Here is a 17,599-nt window from a genome sequence, read left to right as displayed (position 1 = left end):
TGTCCTTAGCGTAAATTGAGGATAAAATTATTTTCTTTATTAGTTTACTGAGAGTAAGTTGAACATAGCAAGTGTTCACTATATCATTGTTACTATTTTTTGATTGTTATTTTCATATGTTTGAAAAATTAAGGGGCTGCTTAGTCATTAATTACTATTTAATTATTTACTGTTACACACTAAATATTTTATGAAAGGACAGTTTCCTATTACAAGTGACCATTTGTTAACCTGTGTTAGTTGGCAGAACCAAGGCTACTAAATACATATCAGTAAGCACTGGGAGAGAGAATACTGTTATCCTGAGTCAGCAGTGGGTGAGTTATAGGGAAAACTAAATATTAATGAACATGGCACAGCTATAGAAATCAGAATGTTCAGAGGATGTAAGATATGTATATATATTTGAGCAAGAATATTAATTTGCATTTCTTAGAGATATTTTTCTGGGTTTTCTGTCAGTATATATTTTATTTTATTTTTATAATTTTAAAATTCATGTATTTAATATAATTATTATTTAGACATTGGATGTAATTATGGTCTATATGTCTATATATATGTCTGTAATTAGACATTGGAATAAGTTAAGCCTTGAAATTTGTTAATTTTTAGTTATAAAGTACAAAAAGTAAAATAATAAAATTATAAATAAATAAAAACATCTTATCAGAAAACACTGAATAAACAAAAGAGATTTCCCCTTTTTTATCTATAACTCTTTCATTGGTAAACTGTGTGTTACATTTTAATTCCTATTCATCCCTACCCACCCTACAATAAGAAGTGTGAATCAGAATAAAGATCTAACCCATAGAATTATTTTTGTTTAATACTGATTTGTAACAGATTTTCCTTGTGTATTTCTTTTTAAAAAATAGCAATTTAAGTCAGAGGCCTATCAACAACAGATAGAAATGGAAAGACTGAATCATCAAGCAGAGCTTTTGCTGAAGAAAGTAACAGAAGAAAGTGACAAACACACTGTTCAAGACCCATTAATGGAACTGAAATTGATATGGGATAGTCTGGATGAGAGAATTATCAACAGACAAGTAAGTAACAAGACTTTTGTTAAGAATTTATAAAGTTTCAATTTTATGTATTAATGTAAAATAATGATTAAAAACTGTAATTAGGTGACTATGTACATAAACTTTTGAAGCCCCTAAATTCTCTTATTTCATTAAACCCTTTCTGCTTTTCACATGCCATGTGTTAACCACAAAGCATTTCCAACTTAGAATGTAGAAGTATATGATAATTGGACTTCACATGATATGCTTACGGTCTTATGCTGCATGAAACAATTGATTTGTTGCCCTTGTTTTATAAATGTATGTTATTTATAAAATCAGATTCATACATGGATTTTTTTCCTCTCTACTTTTTCTGTAGCATAAGCTGGAGGGTGCTCTGTTAGCCCTGGGGCAGTTCCAACATGCTCTGGATGAGCTTTTGGCATGGTTGACACACACCGAGGGCTTGCTAAGTGAACAGAAACCTGTTGGAGGAGATCCTAAGGCCATTGAAATTGAACTTGCGAAGCATCATGTATGTAGCTGTTGTTGCATATTCTGTTTCTTCTCTGTGCATTTCTGGTTTCATCAGTTTTTAAAAAAATATATATTTTTTTTATTTACTTTTAGAGAGAGGGGAAGGGAGGGAGAACCAGAGGGAATGAAACATCAATGTAAGTTGCCTCTCGCGTGCCCCCTGCTGGGGACCTGGCCTGCAACCCAGGCATGTGCCCTCACTGGGAATCAAACTGGCGACCCTTTGGTTCACAGGCCAGCACTTAATCCACTAAGCCACGCCAGCCTGGGCTCATCCGTTTTTTTAATGTCCTTTCTTTATACACTTCTCTTTATCTTTTTAAAATCTTTTTAAAATTTTTTTTAGTGTTGTTCAATTACAGTTGCCCCCATTTTTTCTGCTTTATTCTCCCCTGCCCTTCCCCGCTGGTTGTTTTTATCCACAGGTCCTTTATACAAGTTACTTGACATGATCCTTCCCCTTCTTTCCCCTGTTATCCCCCTCCTGCCTCCCCTCTGGTCACTGGCAGTTTGTTCTTTATTTCCATGTCTCTGATTCTATTTTGCTTGCCTCACTCGTTTTGTTGACTAGATTCCACTTATAGGTGAGATCATATAGTATTTATCTTTCACCTCTTGGCTTATTTCACTTAGCATAATGCTCTCCAGTTCCATCTATGCTTTATTCATTTTTCAAGTTTGTAATTTTAACACATTTGTATTCGGCATTTGTAACTAAAGGTTAATAAAACACTTCTTATAAGATTATAAAAATATTTTTCTATTGTCCAAGGCAGATATTATCAGAAACAGCAAGAATGGGAAATTTCTGGCTAAATTTTATTACAGCTGCATGGCAAACACTGCATGCAAGTTTAAGTCCCCAATTGTATCTGTCACTGGATTAATGTAGCATGATTTTAAGACCATTCTTGAGAATAGCCTACTAAGTTCTAGATTCAAATGTTATCCCACTGCAGGTTGTGTGTGTATTTCCTCTGTTCACCCTTATCTCCATGGCTCTCTCACTTGCTGCTTGTTTGGCATGTCTAACATATTTCTGTCTGCACATCTTTCATTATATTGAGGCTTGTTCTTCTCTCTCTGTCTCCCTTTTCACTGGCTTTTTGTTCTGAGTCCTTTTTGTTATAAATTTTTTTTAACATACTAGATTTAAAAGAGCTTTTATATATCCTGCACTTGATTTAAAGCTTATCAATTGAAAAATTTTATCTTGAGGTCTATGCAACACAATTTTATCTTCTTGTCTTCTTTGTGATGCTCCATGATTCTTAATGGAAAATTCCCTGTTGCGTAAGTCACTAGGCTTAATGAATGAAAGGTTATGTGCTCAGTAGAGTTTATCCTGGCATTCAACAGTCTTCCATAGAACCTTACCATTCACATTAATAGGGGTATCTGTTTAAGGTTAGATCCCAAATCCTAACTTTAAATAAGTTTTACTGGTTATCAAAATAAAAAGTTTGATTATTTTACATAATTAATAGCATTTAGAAGTAAAAGATGTTTTTATCACTCTAAGATTATGATACACACTTTTTGACTATTCTTGCTTTAGTTCTCCCTCTTCTGTACTCTTTCCCATAGCAATTTTTTTCTAATTTAAAGTTTTCTCCTTTTTTACCTTGTTCTCTCTATATTTATAGTCATTGCCCAACCATATTTAATTAAGCACTTAGAACTTATGCATCATTAATACTTCTTGTTATTTAATATCTATATTATACCCTCACTAAGAGCAGTAAGGACCAATCACACTGACTCTGCATATAAACAAAACATGTGTATTCTCACAATGTGGGTTTATGGCATTTACATTTTATAAACATAGCAATTGTCCCGAAAAATGACATACATCAGTGTCAGGAACTTTGTGGAATACAGGAGAGGTGGAAAAATTAGGCACCCTGATCCAGTTATTTTGGTAAGTGATGAGTTGGGGACCTTTCATTTCTGTTTATTTATCTTTGAACAGTTAAAAATGGATCCTTCTTTCATTCCTTAAAGGTCAACAGTTAAAGGATTTAGGATTGCCAGCACAGTTGCTGGAGGGAAGGAGGAAATGTTTCCATCTCTCTCATGCCTTCTCCTGCGTGTAGGCTGTGGCTTATGTAGGGCTTGGACCGTTTAGAAGAATGAATTTTATGGAATTTTTAAAATATTTTGACCATGAGAATATTTCAATCTTACCTTTTAAAGGTGATCCCTAGTGTTAACATATCAAAGGACATGCTTATTATAAAGAAGACTTCTTACTCAATTGATTTTTCAGTCTGAAAATCACTTCCTCACCAGGTGCCTCAGAAATGAGTCTATATACTCATTGTATATAGACACAGTGATTGTAGACAGGTAGTGCCCTTCAGTGAAAATCCTCCCTGGTTTGCATTTCCCTCCAGATGCGAGATGTCTTACCTAGGAAAGGAGAGGGTGCTTTTTTTTTCTTTCCCAATGACAACCCTCAGTCAATATAGAGAAGGATTGTCAACTCTTACATACATTAGGGGGAGGGTTTGTCTGGTTTCCAAATACAAAACCACAGTCTTCTTCAAAGGGAACTATTTATCGCTAAGCTGTATTTGTTCTTTAAAGTATAATTATTATTATTCTTTTCAGTATAAAAATCTTTTTGGCCTTGGAGTTGCTTTCTGTACTTAATCACTCTTGCCCTATGTTAGTACATTTCAGTGTTACTAACCTATTCTGGTATTTCCACTGTGTAGTCCAATAGGAAGGCGTTATTTACTAGGATCGTTAGTAAGAATTTCATATGTGTATTTTCTACTAAAGGGACAGCTTGACTTTGGGATGCTGAGCTTGAGTATCCCTAATACACAGTGAAATAAGTCTCTTTCCCTGTAATGTTAAAGTCTCCCAAGAGTCCTGTGAACTCAGTCAGTTCTAGCACCATCCCAATGAGAGAAGATAAAAGAATATTCCATGACAGCTTTTCCCTTTTAGAGTGCTAATTGTAAAACATGGTGCTGTTTATCTTAGAAATGTAATAATTTCTTATTTGAAAATGCATATATAGAAACAAATATCTTTTAAATTGTTTACTTAAAACATTACAATTAAGTTCAATTAAAATGAGCTTGAATCAAAGGAACAATTTTAGAGCCTTTAAATCATAGTGTATAGTTACTTAATGTCATTAATTGCAAAGCTATTATAATGGGAAGAACTAGCAGTGGTTTCACATAATCATTTCAGGGGATACTGGTAGACAGGAAAGCTGCAAAGGTAAGGGAAAAGAAGTCCATCATTTTAAAACTTCATTAGTATTAAAATTCTATGTATATGATGCTTTTGTTTCAGAATTTTTCAAAACCAGGAAGTCAAACAATTGCAATAGAAGTGATGTTAACATGTTATCAACTAGCAGCCATAGTGTTATCTTAATATTTTCAGGTGCTCCAGAATGATGTATTAGCTCATCAGTCCACAGTGGAAGCTGTTAATAAAGCAGGAAATGACCTAATTGAATCAAGTGCAGGAGAAGAAGCAAGCAGCCTTCAGAACAAACTAGAGGTTTTAAATCAACGCTGGCAAAATGTTTTGGAAAAAACGGAACAAAGGAAGCAGCAGCTGGATGGTGCCTTGCGCCAGGTGAGTAAGAGACTACATTCTGAAATTTTCTATAGCCTTGAAGACTGAATTAGCATGGAATTCTTTCATTGGCTTACAGGCCCCTGCTTAATTTTTCTACCTCAAGAAGGATGGGTAAAAATAAGTGGGATAAAAAATAGAGCTGATGAGAACGCAGCTCTCAAGTTCTCAGTGTAATAGCCTTATCTACTAGCACTCTCCTGAAGAAGAAATGCAAGGCAAACCTAGGGTCACCTGGCTGTTCATCAGAATTCGTAGAGGCTTAGCAGTCTGGATTGTTTAAACCTTGTTTTCTGCTTGAAAGTGACAATGTTTATGTCCCAAACTTAAAACTCTCTGTCGCTCTAGGCCAAAGGGTTTCATGGAGAAATTGAGGATTTGCAACAGTGGCTGACCGACACAGAGCGCCATCTGTTAGCATCTAAGCCCCTGGGAGGTTTGCCAGAAACAGCGAGGGAGCAGCTTAATGCCCACATGGTAAGTATATTATTTCCTACAGCTCTAGCCTCAGATTAAGAAACTAGCCATTTTGTATGGGCCCTGGTGATAAATAAATAGTGGCAGAAGATTTAAAGGATATAGAGTTTCATAGCAGAAATCTCTCTGTATAAGCCCTAAAAATGCCATTTATTGATTAAAATTTTCAACTTAGAAACTATTCTTTATTTCAAAGGTTAGTATATCAGTATATGAAAAGGGGTTTTAAGAGTATAGACGTTTGTTGAAAGTATACCTTCTCCCATAAAATGATAAACTAATATGGATAATAGTAAACAGTGTATAAATTAAAAACTGTTGCTCATTGAATGATAAGAAAAACCCCTAAAGTAGTCAGAATTGACTTAAAAATTATTGATATAATTTATTTCCACCTTGCTTCATAGGAAGCTGAAAAATATGTTTTTGTTCTGTTAAAATGAAGTTATTTGTTTCAATGGTGAGAGGGCTGTATCTTCAGCTTTACATCTACACCAGGTAGGGACAAGAGGTGGCTTCTGTTTGATCGTCCAGTCTGGAACCTTCTGCCTGTGGGCTGTTCCCACCCAGATTCAGTGGCACTGTCAACTCCAAAGGACAAGGAGGAAAAAATAATTAAACTTGAGTCTCTGGCTTTCTTTCACAGATACATGGACAAATTAAATTTAGACTGCCTTTGATTTATTGACATTTTATATTTATTTCCTATTATAATTCAGCTCTGAAAGTTCTAAGAGAAAACAGTCTGCTTTAAATTTTGAAAACTAATCCTCCAATTTTTACACTTGTGAATTTGCATCAGGAATTCATTTTAATATTCAAATGCTGATAATTAGTATCTTATGAAATAAAAGTAGAAGTATTTAGAGATTTGACAAAAGAAATGGGCCATTGCACATTAAAGTCTATCCTTTAGCACATGTCTAATGTTGTAATAGCTTCCTAAAACTGTACTTATTTGGAAACAATTTTAAATTAGGTGATGTGGACAGGAAGTAACTGTTTGTAGGCATTGTGAGGAAACACAACAGAATTAATGTCTTACTCACTTCACAATTGCCATGAGCAGTTAAAATAAATCTTATTAATCCTGTATGGAATTTTCTAGAAACCTTTCATGTATATTCATTATTTTAGAAAATTATTGTTTGTGGTTTTTTTGTTTTTACTGTTGTTTTAGGGGGTGTGTGTGTGTGTGTGTGTGTGTACAACAAGTGACCATTCATTCAATGAAAAAAATAATTAAATAATAACTTGGGAGTGTTTATCTTTTCCATAAAACCTGACCGACTTCCAGATATTTCTTTACTTTTCTGGAAGTACCTATGGAGCTATTACAGTGTTCATTAAGTACAAGTTTAATGAATTCTTGAACAAACATGCCCGAGATTAATTTCTAATAACAAACATTTAAAAAATGTTAATTTAGAAGAATATAAGTAAAAAAATGGAAAGCAAAGAGTTTATCTTTAGGGTATTTTACTTTTAGAAAAATATTAATTATTAGCTTATGTGGTTTGGGTGAGATGTTTCAAATAAATTTGCTATAACCTGACAATTTACAGATTATAGAAATTCCAATATTTAAAGAATTTTAAAGTTATTCATATTTATAATACATTTTTTAAGTAATATTCTTTTGATTTGGTTGTATTAGAATTGAAGGAACCCAGAAAACATAGAATAGTACAGTTTTCTGAGATTTAGCTATATTTAAAAGGTTTGCTTTAGGATTAAAAGTTTTCAGTAAGTGATATAAATATCTTTAGAAAGTGTTTTTTTCTGGCTTAAGAAATTTTAAAGTTTTGAGGCAATTAAAGTGTTCTGGAGTTATTAGTAATAGATGCACATCCTTGTGAAAATACTAGTAAAACACTGAATTTTATACTTTAATGTGGATGAATTCTTTGAATTATATTTTAGTTTTAAAAATTAGTAAAGTTTAAAATGTTAAACATGGAATATATAATTTTTCAGTGGGAGCAATATTTCACTGACATTGTAATTGAATCAGTGGACTAGAGTGAGAATTTTTTTACGTGAACATAACTCCTGTTTCATTGATTTTAAATTCTGAATTTGTTTAAGCAGTATTTTTTATATTCTTTATAGAAAAGATACACACTGCATTCTTGTTGAAAGCTTTAAACATGTTGTAATTAGAATAGTATTCTTGTAGTACTACAGGTTTGTCTTTTGTGATCCCAAAGTCTGAATTATCAACTTAAGTGTCTTACTAGACTGGGTCTTTACTTTCTATCCACTGGATGTCTGCTGAGCCCCAAATTAAATTATACCAAAAATACTATAGTTATTGTATTATATATTTTGAGGAGAGACTTAGAACCTGCTTTACAGAGGAAGAAATCGAGGCTTAGTAAAGTTAACTTACTTGCCAAAGACCACAGAGTTGATTGGTTACTGTACAGCGAAGCCTTTCTGATATAATGACATTTAAAATATTGCTTCATAAACCTTCACATGAAGATAGCAGCATTTCTGAGGTTCCTTGGTAGACAGGGTATGGCAATAGGTTTAGGTGTTTTTTCAGTATCTTGAAAAGTTTGAATGTGTCAGGGTTAGTCTGTATACTGGATAGAGTTGAGTATATGATAAGGGGCTTGGAATTGATCTGGAATAAGAACTCTTAGATTTTATTCTCTTAAAAATGATATAACTTGGGGTATTTCAATTTAGGAAATCTGTGCTGCCTTTGATGTTAAAGAAGAAACGTACAGGAGTCTGATGCAGAAAGGCCAACAGATGCTTGCAAGATGCCCTGAATCTGCAGAGACAAATATTGACCAAGACATAAATAACTTGAAAGAAAAATGGGAATCAGTGGAAACCAAACTCAATGAAAGGAAAGTATGTGCCTTGATTAATATAATAGAATGAATGTTTTAGTTGTTTCATTTCAATAGGTTTTACCTTATCTCTGAGAAGCATGTGCTGCGAAACTTTTACTGATCCATGTTTGAATTTTCTCTGTATATATTAGGAGGTTTCATGAGGGTCAGCTGAAAACAGTATTCTATCTTAATATAGAAGGACAGAGTTAAAGTAATCTATGCAAACGTAGATAACGGTGTATCATAGATCACTTACTGGTTATATTTATAAATTTGTGAACCGCTGGAATTCTGGATTGTTAAATAACTCTACCCTAATCACATTTATTAAGCAAAGGGGCGTATATAGGGAGCAGGAGAGAGGGAGATCAAGAGAATGAGATAATTGTCTATATGTAATAATCACTTACATAACAAAAATCCATGAGACAGGATTAAAAATCTTACTGTTTAATGCTATAAGAAAAATGATAGGATAGGAGTACTAGATTGTATACCCTCACTGACACATCATAAATATATTTCATAGTATATTGCAATCCCCAAAATTAATCATATGACTGTTAAGTCTTCTTTTTACAGATTCTGTTTAGTAATTGTCTTATGTGGTTAATTGTCCTCAAACCACAATTTAATGTATATTAAAATGTTTTTAGCTGCGGTGAGATGCTTCTTACTGTACTTCAAGGAGTTTGGATTGCCAGTATCTTAGTGAAGATGCATTACATTTATAAGCTCTTTAGGTAATATAGCTCATACATAAATAAAGTATAGATGGGAAGGAAATCTGCCAGAGAGTGGTTTAACTGGGTGGGGGAAAAAATCCTCTCAAATATCATCAAATACTAAATAATCTTTCTTCACAGACTAAACTGGAAGAAGCCCTCAACTTGGCAATGGAGTTCCACAATTCTCTCCAAGACTTCATCAACTGGCTCACCCAGGCTGAACAGACCCTAAATGTAGCTTCTCGGCCAAGTCTTATCTTGGACACAGTCTTATTTCAAATCGATGAACACAAGGTATGCTATAACTCAGATAGATAGCATTTCTGACTCCATACCTTTGCAGACAGCAGACTGTTTTAATGTCAAAAGCATGAATTTGATAGTTTGCAAACTTTCTTTTATCCTTTGAAATAGTTTCTGCCTATGACACCAGGAACATTTTCAAGATAGATCAGTTTCTCATTTGTTTCTAATTTTACCTTTTCTTGTGAAAGGTCTTTGCCAATGAAGTAAATTCTCACCGTGAGCAAATAATAGAGCTGGATAAAACTGGAACCCACCTGAAGTATTTTAGCCAGAAACAAGATGTTGTCCTCATTAAGAATCTACTTATCAGTGTACAAAGTCGGTGGGAAAAAGTGGTTCAACGGTTAGTAGAAAGAGGAAGATCTTTGGATGATGCCAGGAAGAGGGCCAAGCAGGTAAACCTTTATAAAAATTCTCTGAACTTGACAATAAATCAGTTCTAGTTGTTGAAATATATGTGTTATTAAAGTACTTTTATCGCAGTACTGTGATAACAATCCTGGCATGAAGCCAAGGTGTCTGTTTCCTAAGACAGTGCCCTAAGTTGGGATGACGACATCGCTTTTTGACCTGGCAGCAACTTCAGGCCCTGGGGTCTAATCCTGAAAAGACTGGTTATAGCCTGACTTCATAGATGGACCATTATCATAAGGCCCCAAAAGAGACTCAAAATTTTTGTTACTGGGTTTGCTTGTTTTTTCCTTTGTCCTTTCAACCTTCACTCTCATATTCAGAGTGAGACATCATATTTTATTATATTACTACCTTTTGTTTAGTTCCTAAGCCAGACTTTCTTCAAACTGTCAGAGCTGAGAGCCAGACAGTCTCCTAGCTAGCTTTCTGAGAGGGTGTGCTCTGTGTCTGAGGTGGTTGGTGCTCCTCCCCTCTCTGAATCTGTATACTTGTTGGCAAGCCTTTATTTCTTTTCTAATATTTTGATACTACTCCATCCCACTTTTAAATTGTTTGAATCTTTTGGGGCTGCTTTTTTTTTTAATCTAGAAACACTCACAAGGAACTTACCTTACTTCCTTCACTTGTTATTAATATTCTATTCTAGACTAAACACAGAGAAGTAGTAAAATTATGTGTCTCTATTTTCCAGGGAAGAGAAAGATGCACTCACCTTGCTTGGCATGTATCTCTGATTTTTACTAGAAACTAGAAAGTGTCATATTGAGGCTGAATTTTATGACTCTTGCTGTCCCATTCAGTTGCATTTGTCCATCGGTGGTGCTGAACTACGTTGTTTTCGGGAACTAGGCTCAGTTGAGTGATACAGAAGATGTCATGGGAGTCTAGCGTTTCAGTGTTTAAGGCTACTCAGCCTGAGCTTTTAAAGTCTTTGGAAATGATAAGTTGCACTGTTACAGGATTACATGCCCTGTATCCCTTTTTGAGTGGGAGGTATGCTATATGCAGTGTTAGGAGTCTCTGGAATGGAACCGGTCTCTAATGATTTTGTAAGACAGTACTGATGCTGAGTCTGACATTTTTCTCTCCACATGTGTAACAGTGTCATCTGCAGTATAGACTTTTATGAGTTATGAACATCTAGCTTATAAAAATCTCTTGGCTGCCAGAAGCCAGTTGCCCACCCTCTTCCTCCCTTCTCCATTTAATCAATTGTATCTTCCCGATTTGTTTAACTGACTTTATAAGGATTTTCTATTGGTCTCAGTGGAAAAGGACAGCATTTCTTCTATTTGAGTGACTTAAAAATGGTTGTGAAAGTAGGACCAGCCTCAGGACCTGTGTGTTCACACCATTAAGCTTTCCATCTAACTGTTACAGCCAATGTTATTTGTGGCCAGACTACCTAACACCATGGCTAGCTGTATCTTTATTGGTTTTTATCCTAACATCTCAGTTTTTCACTCAGATGTTGACCATAGCTGTCTGACTTTGACAGCATATGTGTCTATTCTGGCCTCCCTGTTTTCATGTTTAAACGGATTGGAGCCGTGGGAGGGGCTTGTGAGGAGAGCAGGCCCGTGATGAGTTGGGTTCCAGTGGACCCTTGCAGCTCTGTGACTCCGTGCTCTTATTGAGCTGTTTTTGTAAGAAGTGTCTTTTTGATATTTCATTATTAATGTGCTTTGATGTAAAACACATTTTATTTTGATTTCGTAAGTCTTTGCTCTGTATCTGTTCACTTAAGTTTATTACAAGAAATAATGTACAACTGTTTTCATAATTTGATCTCCAAAAATAGTACTCACTAGCTCTCAGTGATAAACAGAAAACATACTGTGGGTGAAATTAAGTATAAGTAGCACCAGACTTTTCAAGATCATAGATGTCACAGAGAATTTTATTTAGTTAGAACTCAAGTGGTGTGGGTGCTCTACATATTAAATGTGAAACATGGGCATTGATTTGAAGATTTTGATAGCAAAAATAAAGATGTTAACTGATCTTTGTATTAAACAGGAACAAAATTACCACTTTTTGTTCTTGTTACTTATAAAGCCATTTTACAAACTTCATCCTCTCTATCCTGTTTTGTTCCTTTTTTAAACATAAGAATTAAACACCATTGAAGTAAACTCAGATCCATCAAGAGATAGCTGGAAGTAAATAAAATTCTCTGGGAGTTGGCATTAATTATTAAGCGAAAGAAAGAGAGTTCTTCCTGGTGCTCCCTAACATTTCTGTTTTTATTAAATTTTATGTGCTTGAATGAATTATAATGAAGTTACCATGGGACAGGACTACAAAAGCCAAGAGTTAACAAGAGTTTGTAATCTGCTGATGAAACTACTACTTTTTTCCTTCAAGGGAAATGTTGAATTAATTTTCAAGATTTCATTAATGATTTCTATTTAAATAAATATTAAATTTTAAACATAGTGAGTATACCAGAAAATTATCTGGACAAAATGTAAATTTCTTTACAGTTCCATGAAGCTTGGAGTAAACTTATGGAGTGGCTAGAAGAGTCAGAAAAGTCTTTGGATTCCGAACTGGAAATTGCCAATGATCCAGACAAAATAAAAACACAACTTGCACAGCATAAGGTGGGTCTACAATTAAGAAAAGCATGTTGGGTCTTTATATACTTCAATATCACTTTTAAATTTGTATTTGATTGTGTGTTTATTCATCACTTGAGGAAGAAAAGGTTGGTCAGAGTGAACTACATGAAATTTAAAACCAGTTGCCCTTCACATTGGTCAAGTGGCAGTAGGATCTTTACTCTCCATGGACCATTCCATTATGATCCAGACAAAATTAAAACTAGAAGTCTTCTACAATCTAAAACATATAAAGGATTTGTAGGAGTTCAAACATTGGCAATTCAATTTTTAACAGTTGTCTTATCTTGTATTTTCTTTCATAGGCCAGGCCATGCAGAAGATAAGTCTATAGTAAAAAGTAATATGAATTTCTCCATATAGATTATTTTTAACATTCCACTGGGGAAAATTGGTTTCTTCTATCTAAATTGGCATTTTATTGTATATATGTGGGTATATGAAATTCCATCGTTACCTTCAATGACACATAGTCAGTGGTTCCTTGTGTAGATTAGGAGATGTAGAAACGTCGCATTTTATATTTTCTACAGTTTTTTATTCCTACTACATGGCATTCAAAGAGCATTTCCCCGACCTCCTCTGATCTATTGAATTTGGGTCTCTGTGTAATTCTGTTTGACCATCAGCACTCAGGGGGAGGATGTGGGTAAAAGGAGAGTAGTTTCTGAGGACAGTTTGACAGATTTGGGCATCTACATATAAATCAGTGCTTGAAACATGGTAATTTATAAAAGGATGGAAAAAACTGGGACGATATAAGGTCATCATCAGAGAATTTTAGCCATCATCCATGTAGGTTGGTTGCTTCCATTGGTGAACCTCTAACTAACCTCAGAGGGTCATGATCTTAGGTTGATGGGAGCAAACATAATGAATATCTGGTTTTGTCTAGATGAAGGCTTATGAGTGGTTCGTTCTACTGGCAAATGTCCCTGAGCTGCCACATCTAATATTGGCAGCCCAGTGACAGTGAGCAGTACCTTCCTTCCTCTCTGATGGGAAAATGAGGGCCTCCTCTGCAATATAGAATGTCTTATTTGAACTTGATTATAGATGTCATGTCATGTAGTTTTATGAGAATATATTGAATATTTAAATTTGAAATCCTAGTAATAAGGGTATGCAAGGAACCCTGTTAGATTCTCTATTTTCCCTAGTGTGGCTTATTGCCATAGTCACCGTTTCCCTCAGATAAAGATACATGGTACATTCAGCTAATTTTAAAAGAAGTCCTTTCTGTTAATTATTTGGGGTTTTCTTTTTGTCTTTAAAAAGTTTTAACTTACCCTATATTCAGCTATAACATTTATTATATATCTGCTATATGAAGGAAATCTGTCAATGCTATGATTATAAGTCTAACATCTTGTTGAGAATAACATGAGAAAAGTAATTTCTACAGAAAATGAACTGCAAAAATAGTGTGATATGGTAATGGTGTTCATTGCTAAAAAATTCCAAGATGTAGTTGCCTCCTATTACATGACAAAATAAATATCTTAGTCATTATAAGACCCTTAAAGTCACTCGCTTTTAAAGGCAATAAAAACTTATGAGGTAATTGTAACTGAGGTTATTTTGGAAAATTACACATTTGCATAGCATTTTATTATCTGGAGTGATTCTAATGTCCTTCCAGGACGGAGAATCACTGTATTAGTGCTTACTAATTTTTAAATTAGTGCTCATTTTTATTTTTGAGCTAATAAGCTGCCTATTAATTTGACCTTGCTTTTCTTCCTATCCCTGGGATTACATTGTATATGCAATAGCAGTTGTCTCATTCTTTCTATTATATACTTACAAACACACAGAAAACATAACCTGATAATGAGAACCCTCCAAAGACAATATCATTGCTCCAGAAAGGCTTATAATTGAGTTGTGTAGAAAGAATAGAATTCACCCCTCCCACACCTGTACAACAAACATGAAGATTAACAATGTAAAGCGTAACAAAGCATAGATGTTGTGTTGACAGTACAGCTATTTGGTACTTAGAAGAGTAACTTGTGGATCTTTTGAGACTTTGGTAGGTCATTACAGAGGTGGAGAGGAGGGTGTAGGCCCCCCAAGTGGTGTGAATAGAATGACCATTAGGTCCAAACATAGAGATCTACAGATGTGGTTCTTATTTGCCCCTCATCCTAGTTCACAGATAAAATTACATGTAACATTATTGTGACTAATGAAAATGTGTTACAATAAATCTGTCTGACAAAAGAAAAAAAAGTAGTAAACTTTTACATTACATAGTCACTCTGTGTCCTTTCTGGACCTGTAGTTACTCATAGGATGTTAACTACACTTTTTGTCCCCAAACCATGGGATTTTCAATAGTTTATTAGCAATTCCATCTCATCATAACTAGCATACTATTTGTGGTTAGTAGCTACAAAAGATTCAGGATTTGTTTTGCTTTGAAATTATTTTCTTGATAATAGTAGGTGCTCATGGAGACATCTGGCTTCTGAGAAAATTAAAACCTTCAATTTGAAAATGTAAAGACTCTTCTCTACCCTGATGTGTTCCTATGTAGAGTCAAGCACTATACTCTGTGAATCAATTACTTGCTTATGTCTTCTGGCGGTTAGATCCCATTTATTAGAGATGCCTCTTTTAATGTCTCTTATGTACTTATTTGTTTATTAGTACCAAGTACACATGCACATTGTTGTCTTGTTAAATATATAGGAGTTTCAAAAATCACTTGGAGCCAAGCATTCTGTCTACGATACCACCAACAGAACTGGGCGTTCTCTGAAGGAGAAAACTTCCCTGGCTGATGACAACCTGAAACTGGATGACATGCTGAGTGAACTGAGGGACAAATGGGACACTATCTGTGGAAAATCTGTGGAGAGGTAAAATGTTCTATAAGGCAGCTTGGTTACATTGTGGACCTCCTTCAGATACACAAGAGCCATGCTTTGCAGGGATAATTTAGGACCCTTAAATACATCCTTTGCCTGGGGAACTTCTGCTGGTCCTCAGTACCCCCTTACACAGTTCCTGCACTGAGAAGGCTTTGCTGTTCATTACTATTTATTTTTAATTACCCAATTCACTCAAAAGTGAGTCCAAACTTCTGTCATCTCACACCTGACTACAGCAGTTATCTTCAGACTGGTCTCCTGGTCTGCTATTGTCCTCTGTAATCCAGTTTCTACATAACTGCCAGGGTGGTCTTTTTAAAACATAAATGAATCTTGTTATTCCCCTGCTTCATACCCTTTAGAGATTTAATATTGGTGTGAACTAAAATATAGGCTCTTACTGTGCAAGGTCTACTGATATGATACCGTGTTCCCTTCCAGCTTCTATCTACCCATTTCTATCTCCATCTTTCTCATTACACGTCAACTGTGAAAGTCAAAAACTTGTTTCAAAATTTTTAAGTATTTAGGAAGGAACGATAGTATGAAAGAGTTCAAATATCTTTAAAATGTTTTCAAAGTTTTTATTGATCCTTAGTCTAATCACTTTTGTCAGTATCAAGAGTAAATAGAATATTCTACTCTAGGGAATTTCACAATAAGAGAGTGTGTGTGTGTGTGTGTGTGTGTGTGTGTGTGTGTGTGTGTGTGTGTTAATTTAAAAAATCTTCTCCAATTTCAAAAGGTCATGCTTTTTACAATGTCATATAGTCAGATAAATTATTTCTTTTATATGACATTCTTGAAAAGACCAAGGATCAGCGATGGCAGACAGATCTGTAAATGCCAGGCCTGAGAGTTGGGGGCAGGCTGTGACTATAAAGACACAGCCCAAGGGAGATTTTTTGAGATGATGGAACTGTTCTGGGTCTTGATTATGATGATGGTCACATAACTGTATACATGTGTTAAAATTCATAGAACCGTATATCCAAAAACCTCAATTTTACTGTATGATAATTTAAAACAATTAGAAAAAAATTTTAGTTAAAAAAGCATGTTTTTATGGAGATACTGAAGGGGCTGTGTTTTCCAGGGGTGGTGATGAGGGAATTTTCTTGGAACAGATGCCATGTATTTAAAGAGCAAAAGATAAAATTTGAGAACAGCATTGTTATTTTCTAAAGAAAGCACAGATAACAGCAGTGAATACCAACATATTGTTCAAACTTCATAAATGAGTTTTAGCTGTTAGGCTATATAGGCTGGCTTTTTTGTTGCTCAGACTGATTTTTCCTCCTTTTCCCCCTCCCCCCAGACAAAACAAATTGGAGGAAGCTCTGTTGTTTTCCGGACAATTCACAGATGCCCTGCAGGCCCTCATTGATTGGTTGTATAGAGTTGAACCCCAGCTGGCAGAAGACCAGCCTGTCCATGGAGACATTGATTTAGTGATGAATCTGATAGATAATCACAAGGTATTGTTTACCTGGGACATTTTATTCATCTCATTTGATTATTCTGAGTATAAAAGGAACTGTGACCACTTAGCCTTTTGAAACCTTAGAGACTATATCTCATACTACATAAATCTTTAATATTTAAATGTATGGACATTTGAGCAGAATTAGGAAGCAAACTTTAAAAACAATGTAGGAAAATTATTTTAGTATCAATGAAATACTTTTGTGTTTAATTTTCTAGATTCAAGAACTTTTAGAATTTGGAAAGTGATTTTATTCTCTGGTACTTTAAAACATGTTTGAAGAATGTTTCACTATCTTTTTTATTCATTTAAATAATTATGTAATATCATTTAAAATCATTCCAGTGACCTGGAACTTGGTCATTGCACAAATGGATAGACTTGTGACATGACCGATGGGGATCTTGATCAGCTGCTTTTCTTTTTTTTTTAAACTGTTTTAACCTTGCCCCTTGAACTACTGCCATTTATGAGACAACAGCATATGCTGGGAGGGATTTGATTATTACTTCAAGAAAATTGGTTTCCTTGCAATCTCCTGATACATATGTTAAACTGTTGTGCAAATCAAAGGTCATATTTGAGACCTCCAGCTGTTATTGAGTCCGAGGTCCTCAATTATGATCAAATGCTGTATTACAACTGAGCCTTAAAAACAACGTTAGACA

The 17,599-nt window shown here is 34.7% G+C and overlaps 1 protein-coding gene across 18 annotated transcripts in view; it reads left to right on the top strand.

Annotated features, from left to right (window-relative positions):
• The window catches only part of DST (dystonin), a 427,647-nt gene that overhangs the window by 384,572 nt on the left and 25,476 nt on the right, over nt 1-17,599 (top strand). For all 18 annotated transcript variants that reach the window (XM_054569508.1, XM_054569506.1, XM_054569525.1 and 15 more), the window contains 10 exons: nt 882-1,055; nt 1,399-1,554; nt 4,968-5,165; nt 5,514-5,642; nt 8,340-8,510; nt 9,361-9,516; nt 9,717-9,923; nt 12,429-12,548; nt 15,264-15,433; nt 16,764-16,923. In XM_054569508.1, the coding sequence (XP_054425483.1) occupies nt 882-1,055; nt 1,399-1,554; nt 4,968-5,165; nt 5,514-5,642; nt 8,340-8,510; nt 9,361-9,516; nt 9,717-9,923; nt 12,429-12,548; nt 15,264-15,433; nt 16,764-16,923 (1,641 nt within the window). The remainder of the gene's footprint in view (nt 1-881; nt 1,056-1,398; nt 1,555-4,967; nt 5,166-5,513; nt 5,643-8,339; nt 8,511-9,360; nt 9,517-9,716; nt 9,924-12,428; nt 12,549-15,263; nt 15,434-16,763; nt 16,924-17,599) is intronic.

This window comes from Pteronotus mesoamericanus, unplaced genomic scaffold (assembly GCF_021234165.1).
Source record: "Pteronotus mesoamericanus isolate MK-2021 breed Mesoamerican mustached bat unplaced genomic scaffold, CSHL_Meso_final contig_20, whole genome shotgun sequence".
Classification (NCBI taxonomy): Eukaryota; Metazoa; Chordata; class Mammalia; order Chiroptera; family Mormoopidae; genus Pteronotus; species Pteronotus mesoamericanus.
Note: the sequence above shows the minus strand (reverse complement) of the source record. Positions and strands in the feature narration are given on the sequence as shown.